Source organism: Sceloporus undulatus, chromosome 1, assembly GCF_019175285.1.
Source record: "Sceloporus undulatus isolate JIND9_A2432 ecotype Alabama chromosome 1, SceUnd_v1.1, whole genome shotgun sequence".
NCBI classification, from domain to species: Eukaryota; Metazoa; Chordata; class Lepidosauria; order Squamata; family Phrynosomatidae; genus Sceloporus; species Sceloporus undulatus.
In genome coordinates, this window is record NC_056522.1 from 96628984 (window position 1) to 96646239 (window position 17256).

Genomic DNA, 17256 nt, shown 5'->3' on the forward strand with positions numbered 1-17256 from the left:
CAATTCTGGGAGAAACAACAACAACAATATAACTAATTAGGATGGGCTGTCTTCCAGAGCTTTGAAGTTACTGAAAACACCCAAGATATCTGCATTAGTACCGTAATTGCTATTTAACAATCACCTCTAAAAACTCAATCCTAAAACATTTCTAAATATTTTTTAAAAGAAAACATGTCAGAAAATTCACTTTCCAAAAAACTCCCAAAATGGTTCTCCTAAACCAATTTTTCATAAATAATTAGTAAATGTTGGCCACAAACCAGAAAATCAGAAACACAATCCAGAAATACAAAATATAATCCTCAGTTTTTTGCACAAAGTCCCATTTGTTCATGTAAACTCCCACTTCTATGCACCACTCTTTTTTGCTATGTCTACTGCTTAATGAAAAATGCACTTGATTTTTTGGCTCTCAAAGAGAGATCAAAGAAATCCTGTAGCATGTGGCTGTTTTTTCAACATGTCACAATGTGAATGAGAAATTTTGTGGATATTCTTTGCATTCTGCCTAATGAGGATCCATATTAGTGTCCAATGTGACACTAATTTCCCCACTCACATCACTGGTCCATTATGCAACTTAATTTAAAAAGAAAGCAAATGTAATGATGTCAAGTTACTTACTTCTGAGCTGACTGGTCCATATCTGTGGCCTGAAAAATCTGGTTCTTCTAAATACAGAGTGTAAAAGTGTGGTCTATATCAAACAGCACCAAAATTTTAATATTTTGCATAGGGGTTGAAAGAAATGTGAAAATTTTATAATCATTCTTGGTTATCAGAAACAACTGGACATTAAAAACAACAGTCTTGTGGGACCTTATACATTAAAAGATATATTACATGTATTACCTGTACATATAGTATGTACATGTATACTATATAAACATGTATACTTTACTATAGATACTATAATTCAATATTGCTACTATACTATACTACACCAGTATAGGTGTGCTATGCTATGTTTTACGATAGTAACCAAGTTTCTGAAATGCAAGTCCTAGATTGACTCTTATCCCCACTATGAACCAACTAGGTGGCTTCAGGCAAGTCACTCCCTCATATTTTTTCAGGACACAGTAATTCCTCCAAATAGATAATGTATGTGAAGTGTTTTGAATACTTGAAAGTATTAGGAAAATATAATAGTAGTAGTAGTAGTAGAAGATGATGATGAAGAAGCTGCCATTGGCATGGTAACAGTCATATTTAACATTTTTTAAATGCTTGCAAAGGTGCAGAGTGTCTTGCATGCATTATTTAGAAACCCTGTAAGAAATGCTAGTATCACCTGTACTCCACTGAGCTGAGGAGAGTGCCCTGACTAAAGCCACCTAGTAACTAATCAAACACATATGTGCCATAATACAGTGACTAAACAATAGCTACAAGAGTGATAAAATAATGACAAAAGGAGCAATAACAATAAAATGATAATAAAACAACAGCAACAACAACACAACAATGCTTCTTAATGCTAAATGCATTAAGTTTATTTATTTTATTTATTTCATTTCATTTCTATGCTGTCTTTCTCACAAATAAAACCATGTAAAAATTAAAAGACAATTAAAATTAACTAGCTAAAAACAGTATAATTCTTTTAAAACATACAAACTTAAAAACATCAGTAAAGCACACACTATGTATAAAAAGCCTCTCTAACAATTATACATATATGGGTTCTGCTCATGGGATGCATCTGTCTGCACAATAAAGATAGGCAGTTTTCATCGATTCCTCTTTCCCTCTGCAGTCACTTGTTGCTCCCCACATTTACTCTGGACAACTGTAGGGGTGCTCTAGAACAGTGTTGAGGGGGGACATAAGGAATCACCAGCAAATACTAGGATGATACTTTCTGTGAAGGAATCACCAGCAAATACTTTCTGTTCACAGAAGAGCAAGTCTGAATCCGCACTGAATAGTTCATCAAGTTCTGGATTGCTAAACTAGAATAGGCAACATAACTTGAAGGCTACATGCATTGTGAGCTGTCTGTTTTCCAGCCATCCAACTCCCAACCCACCCACCCCTCTCTTACAACTGAGAAGTGGTAACAGTGGCAAAAAGCACTGCTACTCCCTTCAAAAGAAGATATGTTGTTCATTTGAACCAAAGGGGCTATACAGACTGGCATTTTGTGCCGGCCTGTAGGCAGAGCCATGGCGCAGCCTCCACATGCTGAACGCCATGACTCTGCCCCCATCGTGTCATGATGCCGCATGCATCTACACAATGCAGCACCGAAAGGGAGTCAGAAAGCCACACCACCATGGCTATGACACTCTTTAGAGGGCACAAAAAGGAGTTAGTTTTCCTGGATCCTTTTTGTGCTCTCTAGAGGCCGGATTGGGACCAAGGCATTTGGTTGCCATGGCACCAATCTGGCCAGTAATGAGGCGGTCTGTGCTGCCACATCTTTACTGGAAGCCTTCCAAAAGCCCATTTCTGCTTGCAAACAATGTGCATGGGGAGCATGTATCTTGTTGAAAGGAATAGCAGAACCTTTCCTGTTACTTCTATGGCAAAAATGGTGGCACCATTGGTAACAACAGCAGGGAGGTTAGAGAGGGCAATGAAGCCCCAAAATCCACAAAATGACCCACCTCTTTTCTAATCAGGAGTATAAATCTAAAATGTCATACTTACTTTTGATCTTCTGGTAACTGTAACCAACTAAGAAAAGTTACCACCCTTTCTTCAAATGGTATTGACCTATATCAGAAAACATAATAAAATTCTGTGTAGCTGTTTCATGTTATTTTTATGCTGCTATGTCTGTGCTGCAAATCCCATTATCCCTAACCATGGTGAAGGATTGCAAGCTGAAGTCTAACGCTATCTGAAGGACTACATGTTGACCTATAGTGGGCTCTTGTGACAGAGCGAAACAGTACTGGGTAAATATAAAACACAGGCAATACTCCTACATAATATGAGGTTTCTAGACCACCATGGCCAAGTTATTATCAGTTGGCCTCACTGCTATCACAGGTAGCACATGAAAGGTGGAGTGAGTGCAGGGTAGCTGTCCCAAATTAATCCTCCCAATTAAATTAATTGGGCATGCACACATTGCCTCTTGAGAGAACCACAACATCTTTACTTCAGTTTTGATTACTGTTGTTCCCCAACTGACAAAGGCTCACCCATTGTATAATCTGTAGATGTCTGGAAACGTTCCATTAACATCAACGTCTGAAGCAGGCCAGAAGAAGGTAGCAGATTTGAGTCCTTGATACATGGCTGTCAGCCAAATCTGTACAAAGAGAGAAACAGCAGGCATATAAACTGAAACACGTGCATCTGAAACAACAGCATATTGACTTCCTTGCTCACCCCTGCTGTCCTTTCCTCTGTTTGTCCCATGTTGAACTTTGACTCCATGTTAAACTCCAATTCCTTGAAGAAAAAATGTGTCCTCTCCTACTCTGCATAACATATAGCGCTGTCATGTAAATGCTGAAATATTATGGCCAATATCTGACACTGAGGTTGTGTAGTGGAAATCTTTGCATACAAAGATATGCATGGATTGTGCTACACAATCCTTGTGTCAAATGGCAATGAATACACACACCCAATTGAATACACACCCAAATGTGCAAGTGAATGTGCATGTGCATATACATGCTCATCTATATGCTTGAGTATGTATAGGTATGGACTAGTATTTGCTGCTATTGCTTTCCTGGTGGAAAGAATAATGGTGGCAAGAGTTTTGGGCAGTTTTCACTTTTTGACCCTCCCCTCCACTGTTTCCAGATACCCATTTTTTTATAGATGTGCAAGATGGATGAGGTTTGTGCAACAAAGCTCCCTGCAATCTTGCACAAAAAACCTCATGACTCAAAAATGCCATAAATCATATACAGTGGTACCCCGGGATACGAATGCGCCGCCTTACGAAATTTCCGGGTTACGAAAAAAATCAATAGGAAAAAACTGTTCCGGGTTACGAAGGTTTTTTCGGGTTACGAAAAATTTTTTGGTGCTTTTCGGCGCTATTTCGCACGAAATCGCGGCTTTTCCCCATTAGCGCCTATGGCTTTTTCGGCTTACGAAGCATTTCGGGTTACGAACGCAGCGGCGGAACGAATTATTTTCGTAACCCGGGGTATCACTGTACGTTTTTATCTCCTATATCAACCATGTGCCTTAAAAATGTTCCAGAATACCACTACCACTGGCTGAAAATCAGCCAAAATTAACATCATAAGTGCTGTTGCTTATTTCAGATTTCAGATTTGGCAGATTTATAGCTGATTTTGGCAGTTCCAGCATGTTTCCAACATATGGGTTGTTGTTGTTGTAGGAATGAACCCATTGATTTTTGCAATGGTTTTAAGTTATTTGAGGAAGCAAAAAAATCACTCAATTTTTTTTAAAAAATGGATAAATGCACCAGATCTAGGGTCTTTGGAGAGGTTCGGAGCATCACTTTGCCCATCCCAATCTAAAACATGTTCCCCTTGAATTAAATAATACAAATTTATAAAGTTTTACTTCTTTCAATAGGTATTAGCATACGTAATACCATTACATATATATGTAATATATGTAATGGCAGGATATGTAAAATTAATACTTACTGGCTGTCCTTGGTACCACTGGGGGCTGAACTTCTCCTTGTTTCTGAGTGTGAAATATGCATTTCTCTTAGGGTCATACATTTTGTTATCCACGAGGCCATGGGATTCTGGGTAAAGGCCCTGCAACAAACATAGATCCATTATGTTCATATCAAACTTGGTCAGAATCCTCTATGGCACTTACAAAAGAAAAAACTAGAGTTATGCACTCATAAGGATTACATATTCATAATCCCTAGAGAGGTAGGAAAGTCCCCCATTCCCTGCTTATCAGGACGCAACTGTTGTGATCAATGTGGCTCTGTTCCTTTGTCACTCGGGAAGTAGTTGGCTGAAAGCCCCAGTTCATCTCGTGCAAGCAATCTCCAGCAATTGCAAAAGGGGTCTTGCTTCTGCCTGTTGCAGCTTATGGAAGGGAATGGGATCATCAGCCAGCTGCTTCCTGATCAACAGGAAAACAGACCCCATCAATCACTATGGCTACTTCCCAGTAAATGGGGATTGTGGTGACTGGAATGGGATTCACTCAGTAGCCCTGTAACTATGCTGCTTATGCATCTGTAAATCCCATACAAGATTCTGGCCATTGTGTCTGCTGCTGCTTGTTCAGAGACAAAAAACTACATTTAGATAATAATGCCTGGAACCCCCATCAACCTTGCTTCTCACTAAAAGACCATATAAAAAGATATAGCACAGGTCTGTTAAAAGTCACACCCTCAACAATCAGTTAGTTTAAACTGACTGAAATCTAAATAAAAAGCTCTTTGCCTTCTCTCAGACTGTCTTAGTATGGCAAGAATAGTTCTGATAAATCCTCTTTCATCCCACCTTTTCAACTTGTTTTAAAATGTTCAAGTTTCTCTCTCCTCCTCCCACTGTCCTACTGTTCCTGCAACTCACTTCGAATTCTGCAAACTGAGTTCAAACTACAACAGTAGTTTGCACTCCGTTAAGTCAGCAGGGTGGCAAGGAGAGGAGAGGGTTGAATCTTGCCCTTCCCTGTAAATTTAGGTAAAAGTATATGGCTGCACCTCTCCTAGCTTGTGTATTCTTCCTAATTAGTAGATTTTGTCATCTTGACCACTCTCTAATGTTACTTGGCGACATGTGTCCCAGTTTTCATCTGTGAAATATTGCAGGGTATGTGATAGTCTAGTCATAACCGATTGTAGGGTACCATAGACTAAATACCTTAAAGGTACCAGATTCCATTGGATCTTGGAATTAAGCAGGGCCAGCCCTGGTTAGTACTTAAATAGACCACCAACAAATACCAAGTACTGTAGATTACTGGTATATTTCAGAGAAAGGAACTGAGCAAACTACCTTGGAGTATTCCTTGCCTAAGAAAACCCTATGAAATTCACAAGTCACCATAAGTCAACAGGTGTCTTGAAGGCACATACATACAGGATGATTTTTCCAGCCCCCCTTCCCCCTTCCCCCTCACACACACACCACACCAGCAAGTGAGTGTACCACAATTAGAAGCAGCACCCTGTTTCAATTCCTCATCACACCAGAGAATGCTGGTGTGAAGGGTCTGGGAACATCATCCTGCTGTGGCACCATGTTAGAACTTTCTTCCTTTCTCCTCCTGCAACCTTCTGTGCTCTCAGGAATCCAGCTCTGGAGGGTCTCCCAGTCCTTTAGTTTTGGTGGAGCATGGGTTGGGATGAGAATGTCTTCTCCCTGTTTTTGTTGATCAGTCTCATCAAAGGAACCAACTTATAAGATCCTGTATTTTGCTCTCTACTTCTAGATCAGAAGTAGGAAACATGTCTTTTACAGGCTATGTGCAACTATAAAAGTCTGTTTGTGATCCCCAGGACACTGCCTCCCCAATCCAACAGGACAGCCTTAGATTCTAGATATTTCAGAGCTACATGTATTTTCATCATTAGTTTTTTGGAGTAATTGTTCCAATTTTGTGCACCAGTTCTCAAAATCTGCAATGGAACTACAGCCTAAATTCTCTTCAAAATATTCTGCTTACATAGTTGCAGAGTTCTGCATAACTACCGTCATTTCCCCCAAGTTAACATTATTTCTTTTATTTCATTTTATTTATATCCTGCTCTTCAACTAATATGGGACTCAGGGTGCCTTAGGATAGAGCTAAAAACCAGATGGTTTTAAAAAATTAGAACACAAATTATTTTGTATCATATCATATTGAACAACATTACATATGAACTCACCTAAAACATTACAATATAGAGAAAACATACAGCACATCCCACATAAAGACACTCCTCTGTATATCCAATTAATCATCAAATGCCTATTTAAATTTTAAAAAAAATTGTATGCCAGTGAAAGGTAAAAAATGAAATTGTATAAAACCCATATTATTCAAGAATAAGGTGACGCAATTCAGAGGAGACAGGAATAAAAAAAAATCTCTTACCGTGACAATGCTATAATGATTGGGAAATGTTTTTGAGGGATACACTGGTCTCATGCCACGGGTGTATGTTCCACAGTTCCCTGGTGGTGGACAAAAATAAAACGAGAAACATTGTTTCATAAGATAATATAACTTTACATATCAAATATAGAGAGAATCTTTTTTATTAAACAATTGATTAAACATTTTTTTTAAAAAAAATCTTACAAAATTACATTCAAATCAATATACGTCAGTCTGATCTGTCAAACATTCAATATTCAATCAAACATTAAATTTCGTGCATCTAATTACTGCAGCCTTAATATCTTATCACAGCTTAAGACAATTCGTCAGTGAAGAAGAGGAGTGTTTCTTGAACATTACTAGAATAGTAATTCTTTCTTCCCTTGCTCTCTAACATCTACCTTCTTTACCCAAATATAGAGAAAGTCTTAAAACAATGTGGCAGAATGAACACTCTGAAACATCACCTAAATCCTCTCACATTTGGTAACTAGCTGGAAGATGACTGCATAGAACAGATATGAAGAATATGTTTTTGGACTACAACTCCCATGCTCCTTCACATTTGGCTAGGAGAGATTAGAGTTATGGTCCATAACAGCTAGAGAACCCAGAGCCCCAAACCCTTTGTGTAGAAGAATCACCCCTGTATTTCCCTGCTCCTCCCTGTTCAGGGCATTTTTCACCCAGTGCTGTGTCCCTTTTTTTGCAGGAGGGCTTGCAGAAAATCAAACAGGGTTGCTGTCACATGGCAGAATTAATGCAGTCTGATACCGCTTTATCTGTCATGGCTCCATCCTATGGAATCCTGTGATTTGTAGTTGGTTGTGGCACCAAGCTCTCTGTGCCACAAAACTCTCACAAAATACAAATTGCAGAACTCCATAGCAATGAGCCATGGCAGTTAAAGCAGTGTCAAACTGCATTAATTCTGTAGTGTACATCCAAACAAAATAATTTAAGAAACTGCTTCACCAAAACTGGGAGGAAACATGTGGTACTCCCTCTTCTCATGGAAATGAACAAAACCAGAATTACACATGAAATGTTGACATTCATATTTTGCCACTCCAGGAATGCAGCTGTTAAAAAGAACTCTACTTCTTCTGGTATTCAGTTTATGAGAACCAGACAGTACTGGCACTATTAACTGAGTATTTAGAAATCTGAACAAACAGCTGAAAATCCATTTATTTCTATGTTCTTTTGCTTTTCGTGGAAACAGAGAAGCCACAAAAAAGGTCATCCTCAGAACTCAGACTAGCTGCTCAAATACACTATAAAAAAATCTTTTCATCTCATTGTCACACTCACATGTGATTCATGATCAAATAGGGTAATGGGAGGTAATCCTTTCATATAATTCCACTTTAATCACCATGGCAATATTCTGCAGAATCCTGGGGTTTGTAGTTTGGTCAGAGGTACAAGAGCTCTCTGGCTGAAAAGTCTAAAGATTCATCCCTAAATTGCAAATCTCAGGATTCCCTGTGGTGGAGCCATGGCCAATGAAGTGGAATCATAGTTGTATAATTGTGTGGTGTTAAAGGATCACTGGGGAGGAAAAACATCTTGATAGTCATATTATTAGACCCCATGACCTTCCTCCTTAATTTCACTTCCTTTTTTCATACAACAGTTTCTTGAGATTAAGCCAGATAAGTCAACATTTGATAAGAACTGGAAGAAGTACAGCTTTTCTATTCAGGCAAATCCATAAGGTCACACTTTGTAATCAGTTAAATGTGTTTGATTAAAAAAAAGAAAGCAAAAGCAATACTTTTGTTTTTCAGCTCACTAAACATTGCACTGATATTAAAGCATTCAACACTCCTACTGCCTCAAAATGATAGGAACTCACAAACTGTACAAGGAAAAGAGGTAAACTACTGTAAAATGAAAATTATTATGCTGTTGCAAAAGGCATCCACAAAAGAGCTCAGCAACATAAGCAAAACATTGAAAAGTATAGATAGGATGGGGGACACCTGGCTTAACAACAGTACATGGGAAAGGGATCTAGGAGACATATGTTGAACATGAGTCAACAGTGTGATGCGGCAGCTATAAAGGCAAATACAATTCTAAGATGCATCAATAGAAGTATAGTGTCTAGATCAAGGGAAGTAATAAAGCTTCTCTATTTAGCTTTGGTCAGGCTTCGCCTGGAATACTGCATCCAGTTCTGGGCACCACAATTCAAAAAAGGTATTGACAAGCTAGAGCATGTCCAGAGGAGGGAGACCAAAATGGTGAAGGGTCTGTAAACCATGTCCTATGAGGAGAGACTTAGGGAGCTGGATATATTTAGCCTGGAGAAGAGATGGTTAAGAGGAGATATGATAGCACTATTTAAGTATTTGAAGGAGTGTCATACTAAGGAGGAAGCAAGCTTGTTTTCTGCTGCTCTAGAGAATAGGACCCAGAACAATGGATGCAAGCTACAGAAAAAGAGATTGCACCTCAGCATTAGGAGGAACTTCCTGAAGTAACAGCTGTTAGACAGTGGGATACACTCCCTTGGAGAATGGTCGAGTCGCCTTCTTGGAAGGTTTTTAAACAGAGGCTGGATGGCCATCTGCTTTGATTGTGAGTTCCTCATGGCAGGGGGTTAGACTGGATGGTGCTTGTGGTCTCTTCCAACTCTATGATTTTTTTTATTCCACTCCCTTCACAAGTTTCTAGATAAAAGCTTAAATAGACAACATCTATGGGTTTTTTTTTTACATTACTATGGGCTGGAATTCTCTTGGTACACTAGACATATGAAGTAAGTATGGTGTAGTGATTTCAATATTGGACTACAATTCTGGAGACTAGGATTCAAATCTGTGTTCAGCTATGGAAATCTATTGGGTGACCCTGGGCAAGTCACACTCTCTCCAATGAAGGCAAAGGCAAATGCCCTCTGAACAAATCTTGCCAAGAAACCCCCATGATAGGGTTGCCTTAGGGTTGCCATAAGTTGGGCATGACTTGAAGACACACAACGACAATGACAATAAGTGGGCTATTGATTGCAGAAGCAAGGAAAAGCAGACAAAATCTGCCAGCTCCAAACAGTCTGTTTCACTAATACCTTCTTTCTTCCAGAGCTGCTATACCTGTGACTTCACCATATGCAAGCATAGTTGCCCCAGCAATGGGCTGCAAATGTCTGCTTCAGAAACTGATGCAGTGTTTTATTATTTTCAACAAGCTATAGCAAAGATGCTACTCCTGTTGTTCTTCCCACCAGAATGTATCCTGGGAAAGATTCCAAGATCTATGAATATGCCTCACCTCTTGCATTAACTATTTTTAGTTCCCCAAAACCAACCTCGTGGCTCCAAAAAGTTTATCTTAAAAGTTAGGGAATATTGCAGAATGGTACGGGAGATGGCATAGGGTTAATGGGCAGAGGAGAAAGTTCACAGAAGTCCAAGGGCACTTTTGTCTAAGAACTCTGAATCCAATTTTGGATACAATAGGTTGGGCCCTATGACTCGGTACAGATTAGAAGAAAGGGGCAGACAGAGGCTGCTCCTTTCTCCTCCGGATCATTGCCACGGCAACTGCATGGCTGTGATGACAATCCGCCCTCAAAAGAAGCTCCGAAATGGAGCTTCTTCCCGCATTGCCACTAAGGTGCCATTTGCGCCTTGGGGCGTCACGGTGACGTGTCTTGTGCGGTGCGCCGTTAGGACGTGTCGCACAAGACACGTCATCGGTACGTGCGCTGTCTAAACACACACATAACAAAATGGTGGCATCCATACGTACTAGGGTTCGGGAGTGTGCGGTTGCTGCATGCTCCCAAACTCTAGAACTGGCGCCGCCATGCCGCTTTTGGCCCATTTGTGGATCCAGTTCTGGGCACCACAATTCAACATTTTGTTTTTGTGGGTGACTATTCTCCTTTTCTTCTGCCATTTAAAGCTCCACTTCCCATACTATTCTGGATGTTTTGTATCCTGGTGGAGCAGTTAGTCACCAGCATCGTGGAGAGGGCTGCAGGGCAAATTTTAAAAATAGGTGAAAATACTGCCCCCCCCCCTTCTAGAACATGAGAACTCTGGATGCAACCAGTGTATTTAGCAGAAAAACTATGATTATGCAAATTATTAATAGAAGCCTCTTCCAGAGCTTTGGAGGTGACAATTCCCATAATTTTCCAAGATGTGGTCATGGTAACTGTAGAGATTTGGGGGTGCAATCTAAAATTGTAACCTCTCGCCTCTGTAATAGCTACTCGCTTCTTTTGGCTTCTGTGATAAGTCAATAAGAAATACTCATACTCACAACAAATGGGAACATACTTTATATTGACATAACAGTATATATTAACAGCAGATAAGACACAACATCCTTTTCTGAACTGTCTCCTTTCTCCAAGGCCTCTAGGGCTAGAAATCAACACACCATGTGGGTGTACAAATACACACATATGCAAGTAAGTGAACTTCATGACTGGTTTACTTTTTAAACATTGCACTGCCCTCAACCTTCCCAATAGCAACTTCTAGGGAGTTTATCACACGGGGAGAAAGCGTCATGCTCCCGTTTTTTTTTCTGTTACCATTGCACAAAGCAACGAAACAGTAACGGGAGATGATTACACCTAAACCAAAAACGATGCAGTTCCACTTGAATTACAGAAGAACAGCGCTTTTAGTGTACATACCTGAAGCGTTATGGTTTCATTTTTGTAGTCTCTGCACAGGCGCAGAAGAGATATCCTGGCGGTTCTCCCCTCCCCCCAACCGTCATTATTGTTATTTTGAATAGCAAGCTGGGAACGAAACCGCAATTTCAGAAATGCGCAATTGTAGTGCTTTGTAAGTACACACTTCTGGTAATAACATTTAGATTGCGCTTTTGAGATGTTATTAACAATTTAAATCGTTAATACAATCTGATGGGAATATGACACTTTGATAACTTGTGGGCAACACGATCATCCCGACGTCGTGTGATCATCTCCTTTGCAACTGCGCAATGGTAACAGAAAAAAAACCAGGAGCATGATGCTTTCTACCCCGTGTGATAAACTCCTCGGTTGTAATCCCGCCTCGATCCGCAAGGAAAGGCGGGAAATATAAATTATTATTATTATTATTATTATTAAATCCTATGACCCACAATGTTTTGTCTCACCAATTTTTCCATGTTTGGGAATGTGGTTACTGCAAAATTATCATTTCCCAGCCACAGAAACAGTTCCTTAATCATGTCAACACATTGACAGAGCCTATGCTTGACTCTCTCAAGTTTACTCCTCTCTCTTGAATCATCCCACACTATGAAGCCACTTTCTTTATTTGGGTCCACAGGTGTTTACAGGAGGTGTCAAGGAGTTCAGGGCAGCAGACAGTGTGCACAGGGGAAAAAATGTTTCATTCAATTATTATTTTTTATTATTTTCTTAAGACATAAACAGAGCTCTTCTTACTGAGACAGAGTAGCTACTCACGTAATTTGTTAATAACAGGAAGAAGTCCACCCCATGTGTGCAAATACTCTGCTCTGAATCCATCCAAAGAAAACAGCAAGATTGGAGGTTTTGTAAACCTGAGCAATCAGAAATGAGATGGTTAAAGGCAAGTAGTTGACATTAGCTTCTTTCCTAGGCACTCTTTCAGAGAAGCCTGATATTATTTGTTTGGTTGTTGCATATACATTCTGCCTTTCCTCTAATCAGCAGAGGACATGGTTCATCTGCTCAGCAACACTGTGAGATAGTGTAGCAGTATTGTGTAGAACTATCTGGGTGGTGGTATCACACTACACAATGATATCACTGTGGTTCCACTTTAGCTGGCATGGTTCTATCCTGTGGTATCCTGAGTTTAGGAGGCACTTAGAATTCTCAGCCAGAAAGCTCCTCTTAAGCTTTTCCCTGTAGACTCAGGAAAAAGCAAACTGCTGCAGCCTCTCCTATCTTGTCTTCCTCATTAGTAACTTTGGCCATCTTGACCACACTCTGATTTTGCTTGGCCACCCAGTTTTCATCTGTGAATTGTTGGAGAGTATGGAAGTACAGAGGAGTACTTATGTCAACAGACATCCCATCTACTTGTGCAGGCATCAGTCTTCTCTAACTACAAATCCCGAGATTCATGGATTGTTGCCATAGCAGCTGGAAGTGTAGTACAGTGCTATTCATGCATCTGAGGAAGTAAGCTAAAGTCTACAACAGCTTATGCTACCAACTTCTTTCTTTCTCACGGTTAGTCTCAAAGGTGGTTAAAGGTGTTTTTGTATACAGCACCATCAGTGTATTGTGTGCAATGCCACCCCCCAACTAAGAGCCCATAGTCACAGAGTGAGTTTCAGAGCTGAAAGGACATACCAACCTAGTTCAAATCCTTGTTAAAAAATCTAACCATCACTCAAGGAGTGGGAAATACAGTATATAGTTCATGGGCAAATGCAGGCCCACTTTTGCAAAAATTGTTGATCTTGTCAGAAAATAATCCAGAATACTCCCATACTATGTCAAGATCAACATTTTTAGCTCTGAAAAACACTGGGTGAGTATATGTCAGTCACTCTTATGCATACAGCAGAAGGGATATCTAATAAAAATGCATACTCTCAAATGATCCTGGCTTGGCAGGGACAGTCCCAATTAATCTTTTGTTATCCCACTTTATAAGCTACTTTTTTTTTTTTTTTTTAAATATCTCAGGCCCGGAACAAATTAGGAGAAAGGAGTGGCCTCTGGATCATTGGCAATTGCACGGCTGCAACAATGATCCGCTGGAAAAAGGAGATCCGAAATGGAACTCCTTACCCACGATGCTGCCAAGGCACCAATTGCACCCTGGGGCGTCGCAGTGACGGGTCTTGTGTGCCGTGCCATTTGGACGCGTCACACAAGATACATCATGGATGCGCACGCCAATGGCTCTGTATCAAGATGGTGCTGCCCATACATATTAGAGTTCAGGAGCATGCAGTTGCTGCATGCTCCCAAACCCTAGTATAGGCGGTGCCATGCTCCTTTTAGCCCATGTGTACTGGGCCTTTGTTTCTCTCTCCTAAGGACTGGAGCACAACTTTGGCACAGCTTCTGACCTCTTAAGATGCCTGTGTCATTTAAACAGCATACCTCTAAAGTGATCTGAAGCAGCTTTATTTTGGCCTGTTTGGGCCCTTACTTCCCAAGTGGGTGAAAATAGTTGGTTATCTTTTACTTAACAAAAGATTTCCTATGCTATCCTATCCCATCTGGCAATTTGGATTTGGCAATTCAGATACCAGCTCCTCCTCCTCATCTTCATGCACAAGTCTTTCATTTAAGAACCAACAAAACTGCAGGAATACAACAGGTTTCTTAATGCTAAGGCTGCCACCTTAGTGGGAAGTAAGAACCACATGGGATCAATAAAGGTTTTGTGTTAAAGATTATTTGGATTGCATTGGTTGGCTATATTTTCCTGTAAAAAATGTAGTTTTCTAAGACTGATGTTTTAATTTACATCCTCTCCAATATAAGAGCTTCAGCTCTACTGCTTGAGGACAAACTCTAATTGACTGAAATAATTAGCCATTTTTTTAACGATGGAAAGCAAATGCTCTCTCTTCTTCTTTCTTCTTCTTCTCTCCCTCTTTTGCAAATTGTTTCTAAATAAATATAGCAAGAAAGCCTTAAGTTAATATCTAGATAACAGCATGTGGTGTGTGCAAACTCTTTCTCTTGTGGTACACAAATCACACCCAGGAAATTGACTTGTCTCAAATTTTAGGGAAGACAATTGTACACAAACTAGCATTCACAGATACAAAGACAATTCTAAGTGAACAGATCTAGATTAGCTGCTGCCACTGTGTGCCTATCTGCTACACAATTGCAAAAAGGAGACAAGTCACCATATTTAGATTATTCCAGTTCAAAGTAATTCATTATTTGAACTTCTTTCACATTTGCCAAGGAGTGTGTGGCATCTTCATAGGAAACAAAAGAGTTTAGAATTTTTTAATTAATAAATAAATAAATAAATAAGAAATTATATTCTTAATTTGGTTTTCCAATTCATCTGAACCATCTTTCCTCTTCTTGAAAAAGTGGCAGAAGAGGTTTGTAGATGGGCTGGCATATGGTGGATATGGGCTGCCTACAGCTCGGCTCAGGTAATGTTATAAGACCAATTTTTCTCTTTTAGATCCTGGATCTCTCCCACGAACAGAGACTTCCCACTGTTGTTAGGCTGCAATTCCCCGCAACCCCTGTCAGGATAATCAATGGAAAAGTGGAATGCTTGGAATTGCAGGCCTACAACAACCTTTGCAGAGCCACATGATTTTGACTAATGAACATTACAGAAGTACAATGTTAAACATCTAGAAAGAATTAAGGAGTGAAGTTCAACCCCAAATAACTTTACCTGGGTCTTTTCATTGATATTTGTGGTAGCGCTTTGTATGAGGGAATTATTATTCTGGCTGGAGCACAAAGTGTAAATAAGTTGATACAACAACCAGGTTAATACAAATTTGATTTGGGTCATATGCTTTTAAACTTCTAACTGGGGTCTTCCTACATATTTTTCATGTGCAAATCTCAAATTCTGTATGATTACATATAGCCACAAAAGTGCCCCAGAAACATCTTATCACAGAAGGCTTCAAACATATTCTGCTAAAGTCTACACAAGCAGACTTACAGAAGTTCATCCAAAGGTAAGTAAACTTGTGCCATGTTCATTTAGAATGTGATGAGCAAGAATAAATGGTATCTGTAATACAGCAGTTAAGTTCTCCCCTTTGCAGCCTGTTTCTTATCACAAGTCTAATTGCTTATGAACTTTTAAGCAGCCTGTTCCTTGGAACTTTTCTGTTGTTATCCTGAGTTATTCTTCTATGGAAATGTTTATATTTCCACTGAAGAAGCATAAGCAGCCTTAAGTAGCTTACTTTTAGAACATGTGAAATGAAGATCAAATTGCCTTACCCTTCTGGACACTGAGGTTCATTTAACTCCTCACATTTATCTTCAAGCCAGCTTGTCTTCCCTTATAAAAAGTGGGGAAAAATGAGAATTATTAATTAACCTTTTGCTTCTAAGAGGAGAAATTAAAGGAAACCATTCTGGTTAAGCAACTGGTAGGGGAAATGAAAACAAGATTAACCTCAACTGAAAATCATGAACATGGGTCCATAATCTTTGTGCAGAATATGGCAGCACGACTGGTCACCGGTACGTTCCAGGGCCAGTTCACCATAACACCGGTCCTTAAAGACCTTCATTGGCTGCCTATTCGCTTCCGGGCGCAATACAAGGTGTTGGTTATTACCTATAAAGCCCTAAATGGCGGGCCCAGGGTACTTGGAGGACCGCCTCTCTCCGCTACAATCCGCCCACGCACTAAGATCAACTGGGCAGCAATTATTAAGAGTTCCAGAGGTCAGATTAGTTACTACCACCAGGAGGCCTTTACCACCTCGGCCCCCAACCTCTGGAACTTGCGGCTCGCCGGCCCTGCTCGGCCACCTCCCTGGCCCAATTTAAGAAGGGGTTGAAGACATATCTTTTCGAGCAGGCCTACCCCTGATTCTACCCCCCAGTAACTCTCTCTCCCCTCCTTCGTCAGCTGGTTGAGCTGGCATGGGTCTGCTTGTTTTTGTAATGTTTTAATGTATTTAATATGTTTGATTGTATGATTGCTTGTTGTAACCGCCCTGGTTTCTAGAAGGGCGGTATAGAATAAAATTTTATATTATATATTATTATTATTTGTAAAACATTGTTGTAATGTACAATGACAGAGATAACCAGGTACTATACTATGTCATTTCTCACTAAAGAACAGCAGAATTAATTGAATGGTTTGTTGGCTGGTTGAAAAGCATTTTATGCTTTTTTTCTTCTAAATCTATTATTGTCATTACATATATTTATATTTTAGAATACCATATACACTGTCCTAGAATACTTGCAAATGAAGGGCTGTTTTAAATCTTTAGTGGAATCCTGCTGGGGAGTTACAAATGTGTAACCTGAGAGTTTTGCATAATAACTGTTTGATATTTACAGTCCGTATAATTTACTAGTTTATGGGACATGAAGGACATTTAAGTCTCCTAATCCACACTTACTGGGATGCAGCTATGGTGATCAACAAGGTCCATTCCCCTGTAATCAGGAAGGAGCTGCCCAATGTTCCCATCACCCTCCTCACATGAGCGATCTCCGGTATGAGGGGGAATGCTATAGGAATCCTGCTTCTGCCTCTGCAATGGCGAATGCTCATA

At 39.9% G+C, this 17256-nt stretch overlaps 1 protein-coding gene across 1 annotated transcript in view; it reads right to left on the reverse strand.

Moving 5' to 3' along the window:
• The window catches only part of ENPP1 (ectonucleotide pyrophosphatase/phosphodiesterase 1), a 70317-nt gene that overhangs the window by 22305 nt on the left and 30756 nt on the right, over positions 1–17256 (reverse strand). Inside the window, 7 exon segments of the mRNA XM_042447264.1 lie at positions 628–700; positions 2659–2724; positions 3159–3268; positions 4602–4721; positions 7015–7094; positions 12473–12570; positions 15956–16016. Of these exon segments, the coding sequence (XP_042303198.1) occupies positions 628–700; positions 2659–2724; positions 3159–3268; positions 4602–4721; positions 7015–7094; positions 12473–12570; positions 15956–16016 (608 nt within the window).